The sequence below is a fragment of the Daktulosphaira vitifoliae genome, unplaced genomic scaffold (genome assembly GCF_025091365.1).
Source record: "Daktulosphaira vitifoliae isolate Bord-2020 unplaced genomic scaffold, ASM2509136v1 Scaffold_4, whole genome shotgun sequence".
NCBI lineage: Eukaryota > Metazoa > Arthropoda > Insecta > Hemiptera > Phylloxeridae > Daktulosphaira > Daktulosphaira vitifoliae.
In genome coordinates this window covers 23,660,997-23,681,396 of record NW_026099575.1, presented here as the reverse complement: position 1 = coordinate 23,681,396, position 20,400 = coordinate 23,660,997, and the positions used below count along the sequence as shown (strand labels likewise).

Sequence of the window (20,400 nt, the reverse complement as noted above, 5' to 3'; positions counted from 1 at the left end):
TTAAAGAAAAATGTACGATTTTCATGAAAAAAATCTTGATTTTATATTTTTTAATTTATATTGCTATAACTTTTTGAAAAATGTATGGATCAATATTATTATTTTTTTATAATAAATTTGTATATATCCCTTTTATCTGACACACTTGTTTTTTAGATCGGATTATATCCCGTTATATTTTAATATGCCATTATATCAATAATTTTAAAATCTTGTTTTTCATGATTTTCTTTTAATTGCCAAATAAAAAACATCAACACTTATTTAATCATTTTATTTATAGTATCAAATTCAGTACTGAAACATATTAATGTTATAATAATGTTTGTACATCTTATTTGTATTTAATTAATGTTTATAGAAATGTGTATTTAAATTTTGTTAGGAATATTAAAAAAAACTTATAATATAGAACTATTCATACAGTTCTGAAAAAATATTGATAATAAAATGCAGCAGTTATTTACTTCAATTTTTTTATTGTAGTAGATTACATGAAACTTGCTTCAATGAGTAATTCTTAAATTTTTTTAAACAATTTAACCCGCTAAAAATTAAAGAATACACGAAGACAACAGTATTTATTTATTAGCTTAACTCCAAATAAAGTGACTTATACTTACTAAAATTGTAAAATTTGATGTACAATAGGTAAAATAGATTGCGCAGGTCGTAATGAATGCAGTTAACCGCTTGGCAGACCTTGTATGCAACGTACCATAGGGCTTTTTGAATTTTTAGAAGATAGTGATCGTTATTTCCCCCCACCGCTTTATTTGTGTTGCACAGTGTGTGTGAGAAAGGAGATGTGAAAAAAACCGTTCAAAAACCAATCGACGTTCAGTGAAATCGCACTTGGATCATTTTTCGTAATTTTTTTATATTCTGTTGGGAGATTTTACACTCTATACTGTTATAACATAGGATGTACATTTGTATCAATAATTGTTATTTTTAAAATTAACTCGTGCGAGTTTTCTTAACAACGGAGTCAAAGACTACACACAACGTGGTATGGATCCGTTGGCCTTTGTTCGCTGCCGCTATTCTCATATGTCGTCCGTTGGTTATCACTACTTAACGGTTTTATAGGTATCGTTTGTGTGAAATTCCTCAATAATATTTTTGTTTCGTTAAATTGCCATTCGGCTATTTATTATCTTTATAAATTTTTGTGTTCCTATATCTAACGTATAAAATTAACAAAATGCAAGTCGAAGACGGTTATTTTGAAGGCATCAACTTAAAATTAGCTATGGACATAAAAATCAAACGAACTGATGGTAAGCGATGATCATTAATAATTAGTAATTTTACTCATGAGTAGGAAAATAATTATTAGTGGTGGGCTTTTCCCATCTTTGATACTTTTTTCTTGTATCTTGAATTGCGATAATGTCTGTTAATTTTTTTTAATATCACCCCGTTATTGATTAGATTATATATCACGTCAATTATTGAGATATTTTAATAAAATGTTACTTTTCTTTTGGTTTCTTGTTCACATTATTTACTTATATGTAATCTTTACATAGATCTTATTTATCAATGACTAGTTTTACCTTTTCAAATAGAAAAAATATTTTTAGTTATGAAATCTTTTTCATCCTATATTATTGTTTAAGGGTGAATTTTATAACTGCAATTAGATTGGTAAAGTTTGTAAATATAATGAGCACTCTTAGAGGAAAGTAGTGTGAATAATATCTTGTGTATAGAATTATAAATAGAAAACTTTAAATGCAAAATTATTTAGTGATTTATGTTGTTATTACTGTGCATAGTAAAATAAAAATTTCTATTTCCATGTGTAAATTATAAATATCTTAAATACCTAGTTGGATTAAATCAAATAACTCTTATTATATTTATATTAAATGGTATCATAAATTCAAAGAGTCAATATTATTAGATGCGCCAAGTGGCAATATTTTGACTGGTGAACATTTTAGTCTTTCATATATATGGGTATACAATTATATATTTATATATGACTAAAAAATACCTTTAAATTTATGCATAGGCATTTTAAAGTAAAAATTTGCTCATCGGGTAGATTTTTAGAATCAAAATTAGAAATAAAATGGAACGAACAATTTTTCTAAAGACTTTAGGTAATCATTTAAAGAACTATAATAATATTAGAGCTATTATAATCACTTAAATAACTATATAAACATTTGAGTTATTATAGAAAAGTTCAAAAATTTTGAAGTAGAATTTTAATTTAATTAAATGTAAATAATAAAATGATTAGAAATTAATGTTATTGAATAGTGGAATCTTGATAAATATAAATATGAATATGAATTTATGATTTCCTATTAAAATATGTTTTTATTTTATAATATAACAAACTTGGAACAATAATATACTTTTTACAATATATATTTTTTGTGAAATGACATAGCGTTTGAAAATATTAAGTTGACGCATTTTAAGTAATGTAAAAAATAGAAATAAAACCGTTTGTACTTTATAATTACTATGTGTTTGAAAAACAACCATAAAATTGATTATTACTAGAAGATGGAATTTTATTCTTGCATATATTTGAAAAAATACCAAGTGTTTGGAATCTTAACGAATTGTGAAGGTTTAAATTTAATTTAATTAAATAGTAAAACTTTTGTTTTAATTATTTTAGAATATTTGATGATAAATGAATTATAATATAAGAGAATTTATTGAATTATTGATCAATTTAATAGAATTTCAATGTTTTCTATTGTGTAATATTTATTGTACAAAAATCATTTTTTAATGCATATAAAAGTTTATTAGGAATTTATATTTTAATAACAAAATATTTTTAACATATTTCACTGATTTTAGTTTCGATGCGAGGCTGAGAAGGCATTAATTTTGCTATGATGTGTTTTTTTTTGTGTCTGTCATCTTTTTTTCTCAGCTTTCAATGAACTGATTTTATTTAAAAAATACGTCAACAGATCACAGATGTTATTTCGCTAAAGACATTGCCCTTTAAAATTGAAAAAAATTCCCCTCAATCTCTGTAAATGAGGAATATTCCCTAAGAATTATACTTTGAAATTTTAATATTTTTAAAACTTTTTAAAATGTCATAACTCATTGAAAAATGAATGGATCAAAATAATCTTTTTATATAAACATCAAATTTTCCTTTCATTTGATATAAATTTTTTGAAAATCTTTCTTTGGAGAAGATTCAATATAGTAACTTCTGCACAAAAAGTTAACATTTGAAAATGTTCTGGAAATATTGAATCATTTTGACATATGTGAAATTAATACTTGTTACATATTCTAAATTAAAAATATATATATATATATATGTTTGTCTCAACAACTTATCTTCTATGTGCAAATAGCTGCTGTAGTTTAAAACATGCTATTTTTGTGTTAAAATTTTTGACTTTATATTTTCAACTTTAAGTTGCAATAACTTTTTCAAAAATAAATGGTTCAACAAAAATTTTTTTTATAAATACTTATATATACCCCTTTCATCTGACATACTTTATTTTTTAAATCAGACTATTTTGCTTTATACAGAGAGGTTCAAAACTGGAAACGTACATGTAAAAAGTAAAATCTTTTTTCAACCTAATTTTTGAAAATGTTCCAAAAAATAATTTTTTGTGTTGTTATAATTATAAATTCTTAATAATTTATTTATATATTACGTCAAATGGTATAGCCTTATGAGAGCAGAAGAAAATTACCCTATTTGACCCTCTTTTACAAAAAAATATAAGTTTTAATTGTATATATTTTCAGGGAGAATTTTTGCAACTAATAATGTTAAATAGGTATATTAAATAGAAATGAGGGCTGTCCGTTCCAAAAAAAATATTCTAGATACTAATGGCTCTTGATAAATTGTGGTAAATAAATACAGGGTGGATTCTTATAATAGCCACTATTATTCAGTCAATTTCTCTTAATATAATGATAATGCTAAGAAAATTATATTTCGTGTTTATGATGTGATCATAGTATAAAAGCTGTACTTGATTTAGAAAATCTACCTTTGTTCACTAAAACTGAATTTACTGAAGTAATTGAAAAGTTTTATTTTGTAGTTGATGAATTCATGATGAAAGTTGCACTTCATGAAAATACTATTTACAATCATTTAAAGTTATTTAGAGATTTTTATTTGCTTGGAAATGGAGAATTTTATAGAAATTTTTTAAATAAACTTGGAAGCCTTTCTTTAAGATGTGATCATAGTATTAAATCTATACAATTAGCTTTTGTAGATACAGGAGAAAATTTAAAAATTTCTAAAACAATTTGGAAAATGTTTCGATTTAGTTCTATAGAGAACACTGAATCTGATGATGTGAAATGGACAAAAATTAAAATGTCAATTGAAACAAAGTGGCCTCTGCAGTTCATATTTACAGATTATATTATTAAAAAGTATTCTAAATTATTTACTTTTTTATCTCGTATTAAACAAGTTCAAACAAATTTACATAAAATATGGATTGAAAAAAAATCTAAAGATGATAAAATCAATGGAAAAATTGATCATCTTACTACAAATTTAACATTCCTTATTGATACTCTGTATAGTTACTTACAATTTGATGTTATAGAAGATGAATACTTTATTTTGTTGGAAAAATTATCTGATTCTTAAGATTTTCAAACGATTAAGTTCATTCATGAAAAACTAATATTTATGAAAGATTCATCCTTTATACCTTATAAGGGTGTTACCTTAAATTTATTATGGCAATATACATATTAAACTAGCTTTTAAAATAAAAATGAGTGGTCCAAAAATGACTTCTTTTGACCCATAATTTCAGAAATTATAACCATTTTAAAGTATAGAATTTAGGTGTAGTATTTTTTATGCTATTTTTATTATGACAAATTACTTTTTGGTGCTCTTTCTCCATTCTAAATAAAAAAATGTTAATATCTAATGATGTACTATTTGAAAAATTATTTTTGACTAGTCATTTTCTTAATTATATGGTTTATTTTATTAGCTAGTTAAATATGTATGTTGCCATTAAAAAAAATATAGTTAACACCCTTATAAGGTTTAAGGGATGAAATAAAAAAAACTTAATAATTAATAAATCAAGAAATATATAAAATAAAATATATCAAAAAGAATTTTCTTATTAAAATTAATTATTTTAAGAGTAATTTTGTATCTAATATGAAAAAAGTCATTCTGTGTACAACAACTACATAACTCTTTAAATTTATCTGTAAAAATTACAATACTAAATTATAAAATATCAATTTGATACTTAATATAATTACTATACTAAGTATTTTTGTGTGCAATATAATTTTAAATCATAAAACTTGTAATCAGGATATAAATAAGGAAATAGTAGTAGTTCATGTTGCTTTTGGAATAATTCAATAATTTCTTTTAAAAATTAAACACTTAAATTTAAATTATCTATAGATTTTCATTGAAACATTTTTTTTAAACTGATTTTAATCACTGTCAGATATCATCTATACCTATCCCCACTTATCCCTCACAACCAAGTTAAAATAGTTCTTTAAAGTAAATCAGTTATGCTTGTAACATGCAAAATATTTAGACATAACATATTTTATGTATTTTAATAAATTATTGTTAATGCTCAAATTTTTTTTAACATAGTGATTATTTTGATAAAAAAATAATGGATTATAATTTTTGACAATTACTTTTTAAAAATAAATTATTAAAAAAAAATTGTTTTCATGTATTTTTATTTTAAATCATGTATGTTATAAAACTCATTTGAAATTGATCGATTTTTTAAAGCTAAACAGTTATTACCGCCATTTGATGTATAAAATGATATTATTAATTATTTTATAAAAGATAAAAGATGGAATTTTAAATATGAATTCCATCTTTATAAAAAAGAGACCATATAATTATTCATTATTTGACAGTAAAAAAAAAAGAATAAATTTTTGCAATTATCTGACAATATATTCTTTAGTGCAGAATTTAACGATTTTATCAAAGTAGTCCATTTCATAAGTAGGATACATAATGAATATTATATCATAAGAAACATAATTTAATTGTAAAGACCGATGCTGCTATTTAAATTCAAGTAAATACATATAGTTATATCTCAAATCAATATTGTGATATTAATGTTAATGAAAACTATTTGATGTATGGGGCAAGAATTTTAATGATAAATAATCAATTAAAATTTTAAAATCACTTTAATTATGAATTAGTTATTGAAACAAAAAAATTTAACTTTTGTTCTTATAAACANTATTGAAACAAAAAAATTTAACTTTTGTTCTTATAAACAACCATTCAAAAAATATTTATGTGTTCTTATGTAACCTAATTATATAACAAATGAAAAACTCTTAACATATCAACCTGTAACTGCTTTTATGTTAAATTTATTTTTAGAGAATAATTATTTAATTATATATTATGAAAATAATAAGATAATATTCGAGTTGTTTAATGAATTTTATTATGTAGCAAATTGTCTACTTTGATCATTAACTAAGACTCATTTATCTTTGAAACATTTAAAAGAGACAAAAATTTAGTTTTTTTCTATTAATTTTTGGATAATAATAAAATATCAATAATTGATACTGAAATTTGCATATTTATTATTTGTAAGCTTCTTTTATTTTGTGGCTACCATTCAATTATATACAGGATGTCTCATCAGTTTTTGACATCTTAAATAACTTTTGAACCAAAGTATATTTTGTAAAAGTACTTTTTTTAAAAATAATTTTTGGAGTTTTAACATTTAAACCATATTTTTTATTATTTGTCTTTAACAAGAAAAAATAAAAATTTATCAATCATCAAGTATTTTTTATGTTCAACCCTTATGCCTTATAAGTGTTAATTTTATTTTTTTTTCATAACAACATACATAGTTAACTATTTTATTAAATAGATAATTTAACTGAGAAAATGATTGGCCAATGACAATTTTATCCAATAAATATTTTGCATTAATTTTTTTATAATTTTTACAGTTTTGTACAATGTTAATAGCATAATTTTATTATTTTCTGAATTTATAAAAATAAAGATAAATTTTTTTTATTATTAAATTTTTTCAAAACTAGCCATTGTTTAGCTTATTTGTTTCAAAATATTTTGATTGGTATATAACAATTAGGATAAGAACTTACTGAGTTACATGCATTTTTTCTGTTGAATAAAATAGTTAATTATGTATGTGGCCAATTGAAAAATAAAGTTAACAACCTTACAAGGTATAAAGAATGAACATAAAACACACTTGATTACTATGATTGATAAAATTTTATTTTTTCTCATTAAAGGCAAATAATAAAAAATGTATTGAACCTAAAAGATTAAATACAATTAAAAAAATTAAGTATACAGACTGATTCTTTTAACTCCAAACATTCAATTTCTCTTTTAATAATAATTTTTTTTTTTTGGCTTTTGTTAGTTACATATGTAATTTAATTTATCTGTTGTACAATTTTTTTTTATGTTCATCCCTTATGAATTATAGGTGTGTCAACTTTATTTTTTAAAATGACAACATACATATTTAACTAGCTTATAAAATAGGAAATGACTGATCAAGTGTCTTGGAAGATATTCACAATTTTGCACGTAGGCGGAAGGAGGAGAGTGGCTTAGAGAAAAAACTTATAAAAATAGTAACATATTCACTTCAAATCCAGTCTATATTTTAAAATACTAATAATTTCCAAAGTATTAGATCAAAAGATGTTATTGACCAGTCATTTTTTTAATTAGATAATTTTCTATTTTATGAACTAGTTAAATACGAAGGTTGTTTCAAAAAAAAAGGTTCCCTATGTTTTTCCCCAACTTTAAAATGAACTGGAAACATCCAGATTTTTAGGAATCTTTAGACGATTATTGTTGGTAACGTTGGATTTTTCACGAGCAATATCGAGAAATGGAGAGGAAGATGTCATAAGCTCAAAATTACATCTACACCAAACGTGTCCACCTTGATAGTCCGTACAGTGATTAGTTTTTTGACGCTAAAAGTTATTTGGAAATTTATAAGGAGATCATTTCTGTTTACGAAGAAAACGTTTTGAGGGTGATGAAAGTGCGGAAGTATAGAATAAGTTTTTGTTCGGGCGTGAAATTGTGATGAAAGAAAGTTCTTTACTCGACTGGGAAGGTGATGACCACAGTATTCTTGAATTGGAGAGTAGATCTGCTCATTGACTATCTTCCAATCGGCACCACAATCAATGCGAACGGGTATTGTGACGTTTTGAAAAAGTTTAGGGCCGCGATAAAGCGAGAGTAACCACATTTGCTTTCCATAGGTGTTCTGTTGATGCACGATAATGCGCGCCCCCATTCCACTCTTCAGAGCCAAAAAATCCTTTACATACATGAATTGGGAAATCTTCCAACACCCTATGTACACTCCAGACCTTGCACCTTTTGATTACCACCTGTTCCTGAAACTTTACAGTTTCCTAGGAGGGAAGAACTTTAGAATCAACGAGGAAATTACCAATGTTGTCGACAACTATTTCAATCAGATGAGCACCGACCACTTCGAATAATGTTAAAAAAAACTATCACATCGTTTTCATAAATGCATTGATATTTCGGGTGAATATGTAGAAAAATGGTTTTTGAGCTGAGGTATTCGAATTAAATATCATTAATACATAAAATGTAATTGACTATTTTTTCCAGCTTTGGGAAATTTTTTTTTGAGACACCCCTTGTATGTATACTATTTAAAAAAATTAACTTAACACATCTATAAAACATAAAAAATGAACATAAAAAAATATTTTATAACAGATAAATAGAGGTACATGAGTATCTTACAAAATGTATATTTATAGATAGATAAATATATAAATATCTACATATGAATTTACAAATAAATAATTATTTTATGAATTGCATAGCTATTAACTGGCATACTGAAATCGTAATAATTTATATAGACGTTATCTATTTTTGGTAGACAGTCATTGGCTCAATAATTATTGAATATTTTAAATGTTTGTAAAGAGAGATAATATTTGTTTCAATAAATTAAGATATATGGTAATAAAAACTTTTTTATCGTTCTGCGTTAGAAAATTTTTAATTCATTTTATTGAATGGAAACCTCTATTTTTAACTTTGTTATATGATAGAAGAAAAAATTACAATTTTTGTTCTAATCATTTTTTTTATACGATGGACCATTTATCTGTTACAAACATTTTAATACATAGAGTAGGTACGTATCCGCGGTCTAGTGTATTTACACCAGTACGATCTGTTGGTGGATATGTAGCAAGGGTGAGTCCCTCACTACATATCCATTGGTATTATTCTTAATAAAAAACCTTAAACATTTTATTATTATAACACTTTCTATTTACAAAACCAAAGTTTACACCCTAATAATAGGTAAGGGATGAACATAAAAAGTTTTGTACAGCTAATAATTCAAGAACAATATGTAACTAAAATATTGAAAGTTACTTTGATTCTGCGAGTTAAGTTGGTTATGATAAAAAAGTCTGTATATATAGGTGATATCCCTAATACTCAATATATAATATAAATATCGACTTAAATTTTTTTAATTATCAATTAACAAAATGTATTAAGTTTTATATGATATAGATATATTAATATGTGAAGGCGATATTTATTTATTTGTTTAAAATTCTAATAGTTTCTTTTAAAAATCTAATAGTTTTTGTTTGTTTATATGTCTGAGTCATATTTGAAACCATTCACTCTGATATAAAGTATAAACGATTTGTAAAAATAATAGGTAAATGGTTTTCGTTTGGGTGGGTGACGAGACAACAGTTGTTTGACCTTCAATAGTGTCTTCTGTGGGCGGTCTGACTGTCACAGGACCATATATGGACGTCCAGAAAATGCAGAGTACTGTAAGGGCCTCTTACGTATACGTATAGAAGGTCCCGGTTTTTTTATTAAGTTCTACAATTTAAACATAAATTTGAACATAAAAATATTTTTTTTTTCTATCAAAATCATTTAGTAATTATTTTAAACAATTGTATTATACAACTATTGTATTAATGTATATATTATTAAAAATGTATATTTATTTAATTTGTACTTATTTAATTTTTTAATAGTACAATTTTGTTTAGAATTCATTATTTGCATGCATTGTTAACATGCTCACTGACAAAATATTGTAAAAAAATTACAGCTAGTACTCTAAAAGTTGGTTTTTTAAATTTTTATACAAATCATTAATTTATGAATTTTAATGGACGTTTAGTGTACGTTATTTATCTTATCTCATTACTTTTATTATTTTTTTTAAATTTTGAACGTAAGCTCTTATATTTATAATCTGTTTTAGATAGTATTTATATTGTTAGTAGTATCTACTTAATGGTTCACCATTTCGATATAGTTTTTTTTCTTATATTAATACAATATACTAAAAATAAATTTCTAAATATACTAAAAGCTAATTTTCACGTTTAAAAATGCAATTTTTATCAATTTAGTATATTGATTTGCTTTTTAAATCATTAAGTTTTTTTAATTTTTTATTCGATGTCATATTACTCATTTCTATAAACAATTGTATCCGTTTAAATGACAAAGCAAAATAGGCCTTATAACTTCATAGCTCTTAAACTTATAAGAGTAGTTTTATTATTTTAAGTTTCACTAAACACAACTGAAGTATAAAGAATAGGAGAAAATCAAATTTATTAATATTTTTTTTAATCAAAATAATACATATGTATAATTTGAGATTATTTAAATAAAATCGGGAAAATTTATGCAGTATGATGAGCTACGCGACAATGTTGTGCGAGTTATTTTAAAACTTTATAGGTAAAAAAGACATTTATAAACATTTTTACTGATCGACTTGGTTATAGGGTCACTTTGATATATGATTATATTTTAAGTATTAACGAACAGAAAATAGAGGTTAGTGAACTTTTATTTTACTACGATTAATTCTTTTTTATTCTATAAAATGTCATATTTCAAATAAGTTAATAATTATTTTTGTTTCCAGTCAATATGTTAAACAATCTAAGTAGTAATATCGATGTTAGCTATACAGTTATATCGTGTATAATAGAATATTTAAAAGTCTAAAATATTAATTATAATATTCATATAGAATAAATTTATCTCTTTTTCTATCTCATTTGAAAATATAATTTTAAATTAAATAGTACTCTCCAAGTGATTAAATTTCCACACAAGCTTTCACTTAAACTTTCTACAACCCACCCAAAATACATATTATATCTATAAGATCTTCATAGGGATTCCTGACTAAAGTTACTGAAGGATATAATATGTATTTCGTATTGTGAAAAAAGTATGTTAATTAAATACATTTTTTATTGAATACAATTTCCCTACAAATATCTAAAAGAACATAAATACGGTCAATTCTAACATATCTTGAAATCCTTGAGGGATATACGAAGTTATCAATCTTCCAAATAAGGTTATAGGTCAATTGTGTACTGTGACTATATGTTATATTCACCGTTGGAGGTGATAATTTATTAATACTTTTATATTTAACCATAATTGTCTAAATGGGTTGTATGTTTTTATTTTTCGCGATAAATAATAGAGAACAATTGGTTTGGCGCAACAATCAAATAAGTTAATTTTTTTATAATTTTTCAGGAGAAAGTTTTATCAAAATGTTTTATCCAAAAGCAATGGTAAAATGTTTTTTTTTCTAAATGAAATATCTTTGCTAATAATAGGACTTAATTTTGTACCGAACTACGCGGAAAAATCATATTCAACAATTAACAAAATGATATTTTCTAAAAAAGTTGGACTTATTCGATTGTTGTACCAAGCCTATTAATTTTGAAATATGGGTTTTTTTAAATTCTTAAAAGCTGAGACACAATTTTATGAAGTCTCAGGTAGTGAAAATAGCACATACTGTCTACAATTGTCATAAAATAAACTTTTATTGTGCTTCCATTTGGGCGCATTAAGATTTTAAGAGTTAATGTAATCATCTCGTCAAAAATCTTAGTTATAAATTCTTCAATTGAAATGTGATCGAAAATTCAAAGAAGTTGATCGATCTGATGTTTATTTTTAAATGTGGCTTTTGTCTATAGAGGAATTTTTCCTGTTGACAATATAACTAGTGTCTATATGCTCATAATGTGCTGAATGGGAGTTGTCCCAAGTGTGCCAGGCACGATTTGCTAACTGTATTTCTCGATCAGCGACGGTAAAGTACACCCAAACAATGTTATGTTTCACTATTGATACAATTAAAAAGTTCGCACGTTAATTAAAATACTTGGTTTACTAGTATACAAAGAGACGTTTCATTTTTTATTAGTTATCTTGTTGAGCTCTTTCTGAACAGTTTTTGACAACTTTTTTGTATTTGTATTATAATTTAACTTTTCGTGTAAGGAGGTCAGATTAATCCTAACTGAACTATTGATAATTTTGGTATAATGCCGTGGTTAAATAAAAAATTATCGTGTTTTTATCGAAGAAAAAATTATAAGGAGAATAGTAAGACAGTTAGCGGATTAAATAAAACTGAAACTTTGGATAAAAGTGTTCAATGTTATTTTATTGATTATCCTACTGAAGGAAAAAATAATTTCTTGTTTATTTATGATAAGGGTTAGTATTTTTATAATTTATATTTGTTTTTTATTTTTTTGGAATATTAATAATAAGCTTTTTTTTCTAAGTTTTCTTTCAACTAATAATGACCGTATTATAATCTTAAACTTCCTTTTTTTTAAAGTGATTGTTCTATTATTAAAGGAAACTTAAATTGTAAATATATACAGAGTGATAAGTTTATTATAAACCACTCTATTACTCTCAAAATAAAAATAATATTTTGCTTTTTTAGTGACATATGATTTATCTATCAGCTAATAATGATTTTTTAGAATCGTCCCTTATAACTTAAAAGAGTGTCAACTCTATTCTTTTAAATAGCAACATACATATTTAACTTGTTTATAAAATAGAATATAATCTAATTAAGAAAATGACTGGTCGATAATAAATTTTTGAACAGTATTTCGGAAGTTATTTTCATTTTTATACCTTGGCGGGACGAAGGTACGATCGGGAAATGCTAGTGATATAAATAGCAGAAACCAACCACCTCTCACTTCTAGTCATTACTTTAAATTGTTGATTAGTTGTTAATTAAATGTATGTATATGTATATTTTTTTTAGAAATTAGTTCGAAAATATGTTTGAAGTAATATAAAATTTAATTATTTATATAGAATGAATAATTTATCATATCAAAGAATTTTTGACTTGAAAACTACCTATTTAATCAAAATTTATTATAATTTTTAATTGAGTTTTATGTATTGATATAGTTGTAAATAATTTAAAACTGTTATTTAGCGAATATTACTAACACTTCAATTTTTAAATTGAGGCATATTCTATTTATTTTTGAAAAACGTGACATTGATTATTATATTTGTTTTTAATGTATCCTATTTCATTTTAGTTTGATCCTACATATATTTTTATTGTCATTGTAAAAATAAGTTTTAATAGTAAAACATTTACTGTCTTTTTATTTTTTGTTTTTTACTCGAAATATTGAAAGTTGACATATGTTGTGGTCACTTTATCATATTATAGCGTTCACCCAAAAATGTTACCATAGTTTCCGTTGATATGCGAAAACATACTTTTTCGTACAAACACATTTTAAATGAATTGCCTAGAGGTTGTTGCTTTTTGTTTATTAATTTATCCCCATTGGCAACCTTTAAAATCATTTAGACAAAAAAAATGGTCAAGTTCATTATCAACACGTAATTTAACTTTCAAGATTAATCCCATTATAAAAGTTTTATAGATAGTTCGAAGCTCATACAATTTAAAATATTTGCAGAAATATTTTGAAAAATCGGATATTTTATTATTAAAATTTATTATATAGGTTTATTCTTATTTATATTTGAACACTTAATTTAATTCCTTACAAATGTTTTTCAGTTCGTGAAGTATAAATTCAAACCTATTTAGAATTATAATTAAAATTAAATGTTTCTATATAATTTAACAATATTAGATAACTTTTTTAGTTTAATTTTCAACTGTGTATACTTTTTACTAAAGGTATATGTTGTTGATTATGTAATTTATATTGAATCGAACTATGTTAAGATTCATCTAAGCTACCATAATTAAGGACATATTTAAATATTAATTAATGTATTGTTTTTCAAATTTATTTTTACCAATAGTTAAAATATTAACAATATTAAAAATTCTATAGTTAAATATTTTCATCAATAGGAATTTTTTCACCATATTTTTTAGCATAACAACACTTGTTAATTATTATAAAAAGATCTTATTAAATTTTGTATAACTTTTTAACCATGATTAATTATTTTTATTTTATTTTAGGACGTGTGCACAAAGCTGTGGTATCTCGAATGAACCCAGATACTAGGAGTATTTCAGTTGAGTGGTTAGAAAACGGTGAAACTAAAGGGAAAGAGGTAAATATTCAAATGTAGTTAAAAAATTTTTCTTTTTTGAAAATTATAAATATTTATTTCTTTTGAAGATTGACTTAGATGGAATACTTGAATTGAATCCACAATTACGTTCAAATATTCCTACTATCAACATGGTTGCTCAAAACGGTACAAATATACCAACTACTAGTAAATTAGCAAGGGTATGATCTTAATTATTAAATATCTTAATTTTCTCACTAAATTTGAATATTTTTTATAAAACAATGAAAAAACAATAGTTGATGATTAATGTATTAATATTATTTTTTCAGTATTCTACTAAAGCCTCAATACAAGCATTTACAAATAATAAAGGTTTGTTTCTTGTTTATATGAACGTATTTTTAGATTTCTTATTTTGTTAAGTTTTCTATTATTATTTGATAGTTTAGTGTAATTATTAATTATTTTAGATTTATATATTAAAAATTAATTTAAAATATTTCAGTTATATAAAAAATTACCTTACTTTTTATATTTAACATAATTTAAATTACTATTTTTAAAATCAAAACAGTATAGATATTAGCCAAACTATCCGAGGATTCATGTTATAAAACCATGTCAGAAAACCTCAATATTCTATTAATTATAATAATCGATAATTTAAATTATTAATTTAAGATTTAAAATCTTAAATAAGCGATGATATAAATTTTGGGGGTTATAATTTTATAGCACATTATTATTAATTATAGGCAATTTTTTAGTGTCCGGATCTTGATCTAGATATAAAATTTCATCAATACTACTACAAAAAAAATTGTTAAAGCTAGCTGTTGGTGCTAGATTAAACAATTTTAGATACAAAAGATAACTTTATTAACTTAGTTAACAAATAATAACAATAATTTTCTAATCAAAAAATGTGTGGATTTATATATGTTATTTTATCACTGTATTAATTTTTAAGCTAGTTAGTTCATTTATAAGTTTAAAATAGGGATTGCAGCTTAACCTATATATCCATCCGTGCTACATATACACTATGTTTTCAAATACTTATAACTTAATTAATAATTGTTTTAAAATATTATCGACCCATCAAAATTTTTTCTAAGAAGTGAGAATATGCTTTTATTAAAATTTGAAAACAAAAAAAAATTTTATTTTATTTTCATTTCATTCTTATTAGCGATAAATAATAAAATCTATAAATTGAACGAAGTTTAAGAAGACAATAGTTATTTAAAAATATTCAACAAAATGATTATTGGATTAAATGTTGTCAGTGTGCCATATCTTTGTGACTTACTCCGTATAACAAAATTTACTTGTATCATATATATTGATATCATTAGTTTAAAAATTAGTACAAGCAAAAAGAATAAAACTATTTTTTCGTTATTTGTTTGAGTAAAAATTGAAATTTTATTCTTATAAAATCAATAATTTTAAAAAATGTAAACTTAGTTACCAGTGATTCAAAAGTTTTAGTTGTTTGCATTTACCAAATTTTAACGTATGAACATTTATATTATAACTAGTTAATTTAAGATTTATTATCTTAGTAGATTGACTATTTATTCTAGATGCATTAGGAATATTTTCTGTAAGCATTTTTGTTTTTTTAATATTATCTTGCCCATATAACCCAAAACGTTTTTTTGTTATAATTACCTATAGTACAGTCAAAAAATAAATTGTATTTCTAATTTATTACAATTAAATTTCTGTTATTTGTGTAAAATATTTTAAATAAGCTTGGCGAGATTAAATTGTTTACTAAAAATAACAACTATTTTGTATATCATTAAAAAAAGTTTTAATAACTTTTTTTTATAATTTATGTATTTTAGGTTCGTTTAAAGGATCAAAACCAGTTACTAGACAAACAAATCATTATTCACCTGCAGTCAACGGATCTGGTGAAATGTTGTCCACTACAGTACCTTGCACCCCATTAAATCCACCTTCTCAATACCAACAAATACCTGTATTAAAACCTGCTGATCCTCCCCCTCAAACACAACAATTAACTAATTTATATAGTAACAACACAAATCGTGGTATTACTAATAGTACAACAACAGCAGCAGCAGTAGCAGCTGCAGCAGCTAAAGATCGTCGAAGTAATGTTGTTAAAGAAGTAGCTAAGTTAAAAAAAAATAGAGAAGAAAGACGGCAACGACAAGCTGAACTAAAAGAAGAAAAAGAAGCTTTAATGAACATGGATCCTGGTAATCCTAATTGGGAATTCCTTGCTATGATTCGGTTAGTAACCCCAATTTAATTAAAAAAAAAAAAAAAAAATATATATATATATATATATTTATCCTTTTTCTAGAGATTATCAGTCTAATTTAGATTTTAAACCATTGAGAGATAATGAATTAGTAGAAGACCATCAAATAACTGTATGTGTTAGAAAAAGACCTTTAAACAAAAAAGGTAATTATTAAGAAAAAAAATATAATAATTTATTTTTATATATTATAATTTTAATTGTTTTGTCTGTAGAACTCAATCGCAAGGAAGTAGATGTAATTGCAATTCCAACCAAAAATCAGGTCATTGTCCATGAACCCAAAAATAAAGTAGATCTTACAAAATATTTGGAAAATCAACACTTTCGTTTTGATTATGCTTTTGATGAAACTTGCACAAATGAAACCGTTTATAAGTATAATTAATTATTCTGAATATTATTTAATTTAAGTATTTTTACTAGTGTTTTTTTATAGATATTCTGCTAAACCTCTAGTAAAAACTATATTTGATGGAGGTATGGCAACTTGTTTTGCCTATGGGCAAACTGGTAGTGGTAAAACTCATACTATGGGTGGTGACTTCCATGGAAAAACTCAAGACTGTAAAAAAGGCATTTATGCTATGGCTGCTAAAGATGTTTTTCGATTTTTAAATTCTCCCAGTTATGGTCCGTTAAACTTAGTAGTTACTGCTAGTTTTTTTGAAATTTACAGCGGAAAAGTAATTTTTTAACTATTGAAAGTAAAATAAAGAATTGCGTTAATCTAGCCCTTTTAAAGGTTTTTGATTTGTTGGGTGATAAAGCTAAATTAAGAGTACTTGAAGATGGTATGCAAAAAGTACAAGTAGTTGGCCTTACTGAAAAAGTTGTTACTTCTGTGGATGAAGTATTAAAGTTAATTAATGATGGAAATAGTGCAAGGTAAATATTATATTTTATTATAATCATAATATGCTATTATTTTATTTATCACTTTTGAATTTTAAATTTTTATAAAGGACATCTGGTCAGACATCAGCTAACAGTAATTCTTCAAGATCACATGCTGTCTTTCAAATTGTATTACGGATACCTGGATTAAATCAAATACATGGAAAATTTTCTTTGATAGATTTAGCAGGGAATGAAAGAGGAGCTGATACATCATCAGCTAATAGACAAACACGTAATAAAATAAAAATATTATAATATTGTTTACTTTAGAAAAGTTGTTTTAATTTCATGTTGTTGTATTAATTATTTAAAAATGTGTATAGGAATGGAAGGTGCAGAAATTAATAAATCTCTTCTTGCTTTAAAAGAATGTATTAGAGCTTTAGGCAAAAAAGGTTCTCACTTACCATTTAGAGCAAGTAAATTGACACAAGTTTTAAGAGATTCCTTTGTTGGAGAAAATAGCAAGACCTGTATGGTAAGGAAGTGGGTATTTAAAATTTTATTTAAAATACTAATTTTTTGGTTTGTGATTATTTAGATTGCAATGATAAGTCCAGGATTAAGCTCTTGTGAGCATTCTCTTAATACGCTCCGTTATGCAGACCGTGTTAAAGAATTAGATGCATCTGATCCAGTAGGCGGAGAAACACAAGTTCCAACATTTTCTCCTGCAACTAATCATACTCCAAATATATCTCGAAATCTACAAGATGTGAGCATGGTTGATGATGATTTAGCAGCTCTCAGGTCACTTAATGTATGTATTCAAAAATAGGTTTAATTTTGTCTTTTCGTGTATGAAATATTAAACATATCTCTTATATTCTAATAGGAAGCAGAAATATCACCTGATCTATATAATTTCCAACAAGCTGTTTCTCAGTTGCAAGAGCAAGAAGATGATATGCTAGATAAACACAAGGCTTTATTAGATGCTAGTCAGAAATGGTTACAAAAAGATAAACAACTGTTGGGAATAACTAGGAATGTTGACTACGATGTGGATGGTAACAACGATAACAAAATGTCTTTACTTATAGCCTTACAATTTTTAGCGTTGCCTATTGCTTATGCTCTGTTTTTTACATTTATTCTTCCCTTGTTGTGCATTGGTCATTTTAATGTATTATAGAAATAGAAATGTGTGTGCTTTTTAGTATTGAAAACTTTGATGATTGCATGTTATATTTTATTTAAAATTTCTAACTTTAACTTAATCAGTATTATTTCATGGTAGATTTGATTTTTAGAATTTCTATGTTGAATTATTCTAATTTTTTATGGAGACAAATATATATTTATGTAAAAAATTAATGAATTATTTTTGTTAATATTTTTTTAAATTGCCTAAATTCAATAAGATAGTAATTTTCAATCAATATTTTTTACTTACTTATTGTAAAACTTTAAATTTCTTATTCCTTTTAATTGTATTGAAAAGTTATTTCTTATAAACGTGTAACCAAAGATTTAATGCTATTGTTGGAGAAAAAAAAGTTAAACATCTCTATTGTGGGAAAAATATTAACTCTTTCTGTTAAATACATTTTGAGGCCAAAATTTTTATGTCTTGAAATAGATGTCGTTCCTAATTCTCTGGCTTTATATTTTCCTTTTTAGTAAATACATATATTTTATAAGTAAAATCATAAGGTTTTTACACTTTTTTATCTGTGAAGAGTTATGATTTTTTTTTATCTTTATTAAAAATTATTATTTTGTGTTGGTTAGTTCAGTTTCATTTGTATAAGTCTATTGTTTAAAGAATTAAACTCTTCTTTTTAAAAAAATACTAATAACTCATAACTAATAATTAAATTTTATTATGACATTTTTATTACCCAATAATTTTGATTTCTATATCTACGTTGATTAATAGAATTATAATGTAGTATTGTTAAAAAGTTGTACATTTTTTTCTTATGTTCGATTAATTAAAAATAAATGGTCTTTTATTTTACTTATTCCATTATTATTTATACTTGCTTTCGTTTTTTTTTGTATTTGTCATAAAATTGTATGTCTGTTTTAAATATATATTTATTTGTTAATTTATAATATTTATCATATTATTTGTATGTTTATATTATCAGCATTAAGTATATTAAACTATTTTGATCTGTATATTTCTATCCAGTAATAAATGCCTGGAATTAGCTAGATTTTTAGATTTAAAAGGCTCATTTTATTTTGTGCTCACTAAAAGCTTTCCTTCTTTTATTATTATTTATTTTTTGAATATACCTATACTGTCTTTTTAAGTAATAATATGTTAAAATTATAATTATTATTTTTACAGCATATTCTTTACAACTACTCAATTTATTACAAGACAAATTGGCTGTTACACAAGATTTGATGGAAATTGTAGTTGGTTTTAGAAAGCAATTGACAACCGAGGAGCAATTTAGTCAAAATATGCGAGGTGGACACCGGTAAAAGGTTAAATTTGTTGCCAACAATATTTGTTAAGGCTTTTTTTTATTGTGAAAAGTGAAAGTAGGAAAACTATTCATTGATATAATGAACATTATTGCTACGATGTGATTTTTTTCTTTTGGTGATTCTACTTTTATTGGCCTATGAAAACTTAAACAATGTTAGCAGCTGATATTGCCTATTTTTTAATTTATGTTGTTTTAAGTTATAACATGAAAAACTAAAAAAAATGTTATTGTTGTACACTCCCTAAATCATCTATTCTTCTAATTTAAACATCTTTGGGTTT

The 20,400-nt window shown here is 24.2% G+C and overlaps 1 protein-coding gene across 2 annotated transcripts; it reads left to right on the top strand.

Annotated features, from left to right (window-relative positions):
• Positions 1–808: 808 nt before the first annotated feature.
• LOC126903482 (kinesin-like protein KIF2A) lies at positions 809–20,283 on the top strand. Of its 2 annotated transcripts, none has more exons than XM_050681648.1 (14): positions 809–1,283; positions 14,409–14,503; positions 14,572–14,685; positions 14,797–14,839; positions 16,324–16,738; positions 16,812–16,915; positions 16,985–17,147; positions 17,209–17,455; positions 17,515–17,657; positions 17,735–17,901; positions 17,993–18,147; positions 18,211–18,429; positions 18,505–18,679; positions 19,972–20,283. In XM_050681648.1, the coding sequence occupies exons 1-14, from the start codon at positions 1,208–1,210 to the stop codon at positions 20,109–20,111; spliced, it is 2,256 nt and encodes a 751-aa protein (XP_050537605.1). In that variant the 5' UTR covers positions 809–1,207; the 3' UTR covers positions 20,112–20,283. The 2 variants fall into 2 exon arrangements, with proteins under 2 accessions (XP_050537605.1, XP_050537604.1); XM_050681647.1 differs by lacking the exon at positions 809–1,283 and adding an exon at positions 12,442–12,631.
• Positions 20,284–20,400: the final 117 nt, after the last annotated feature.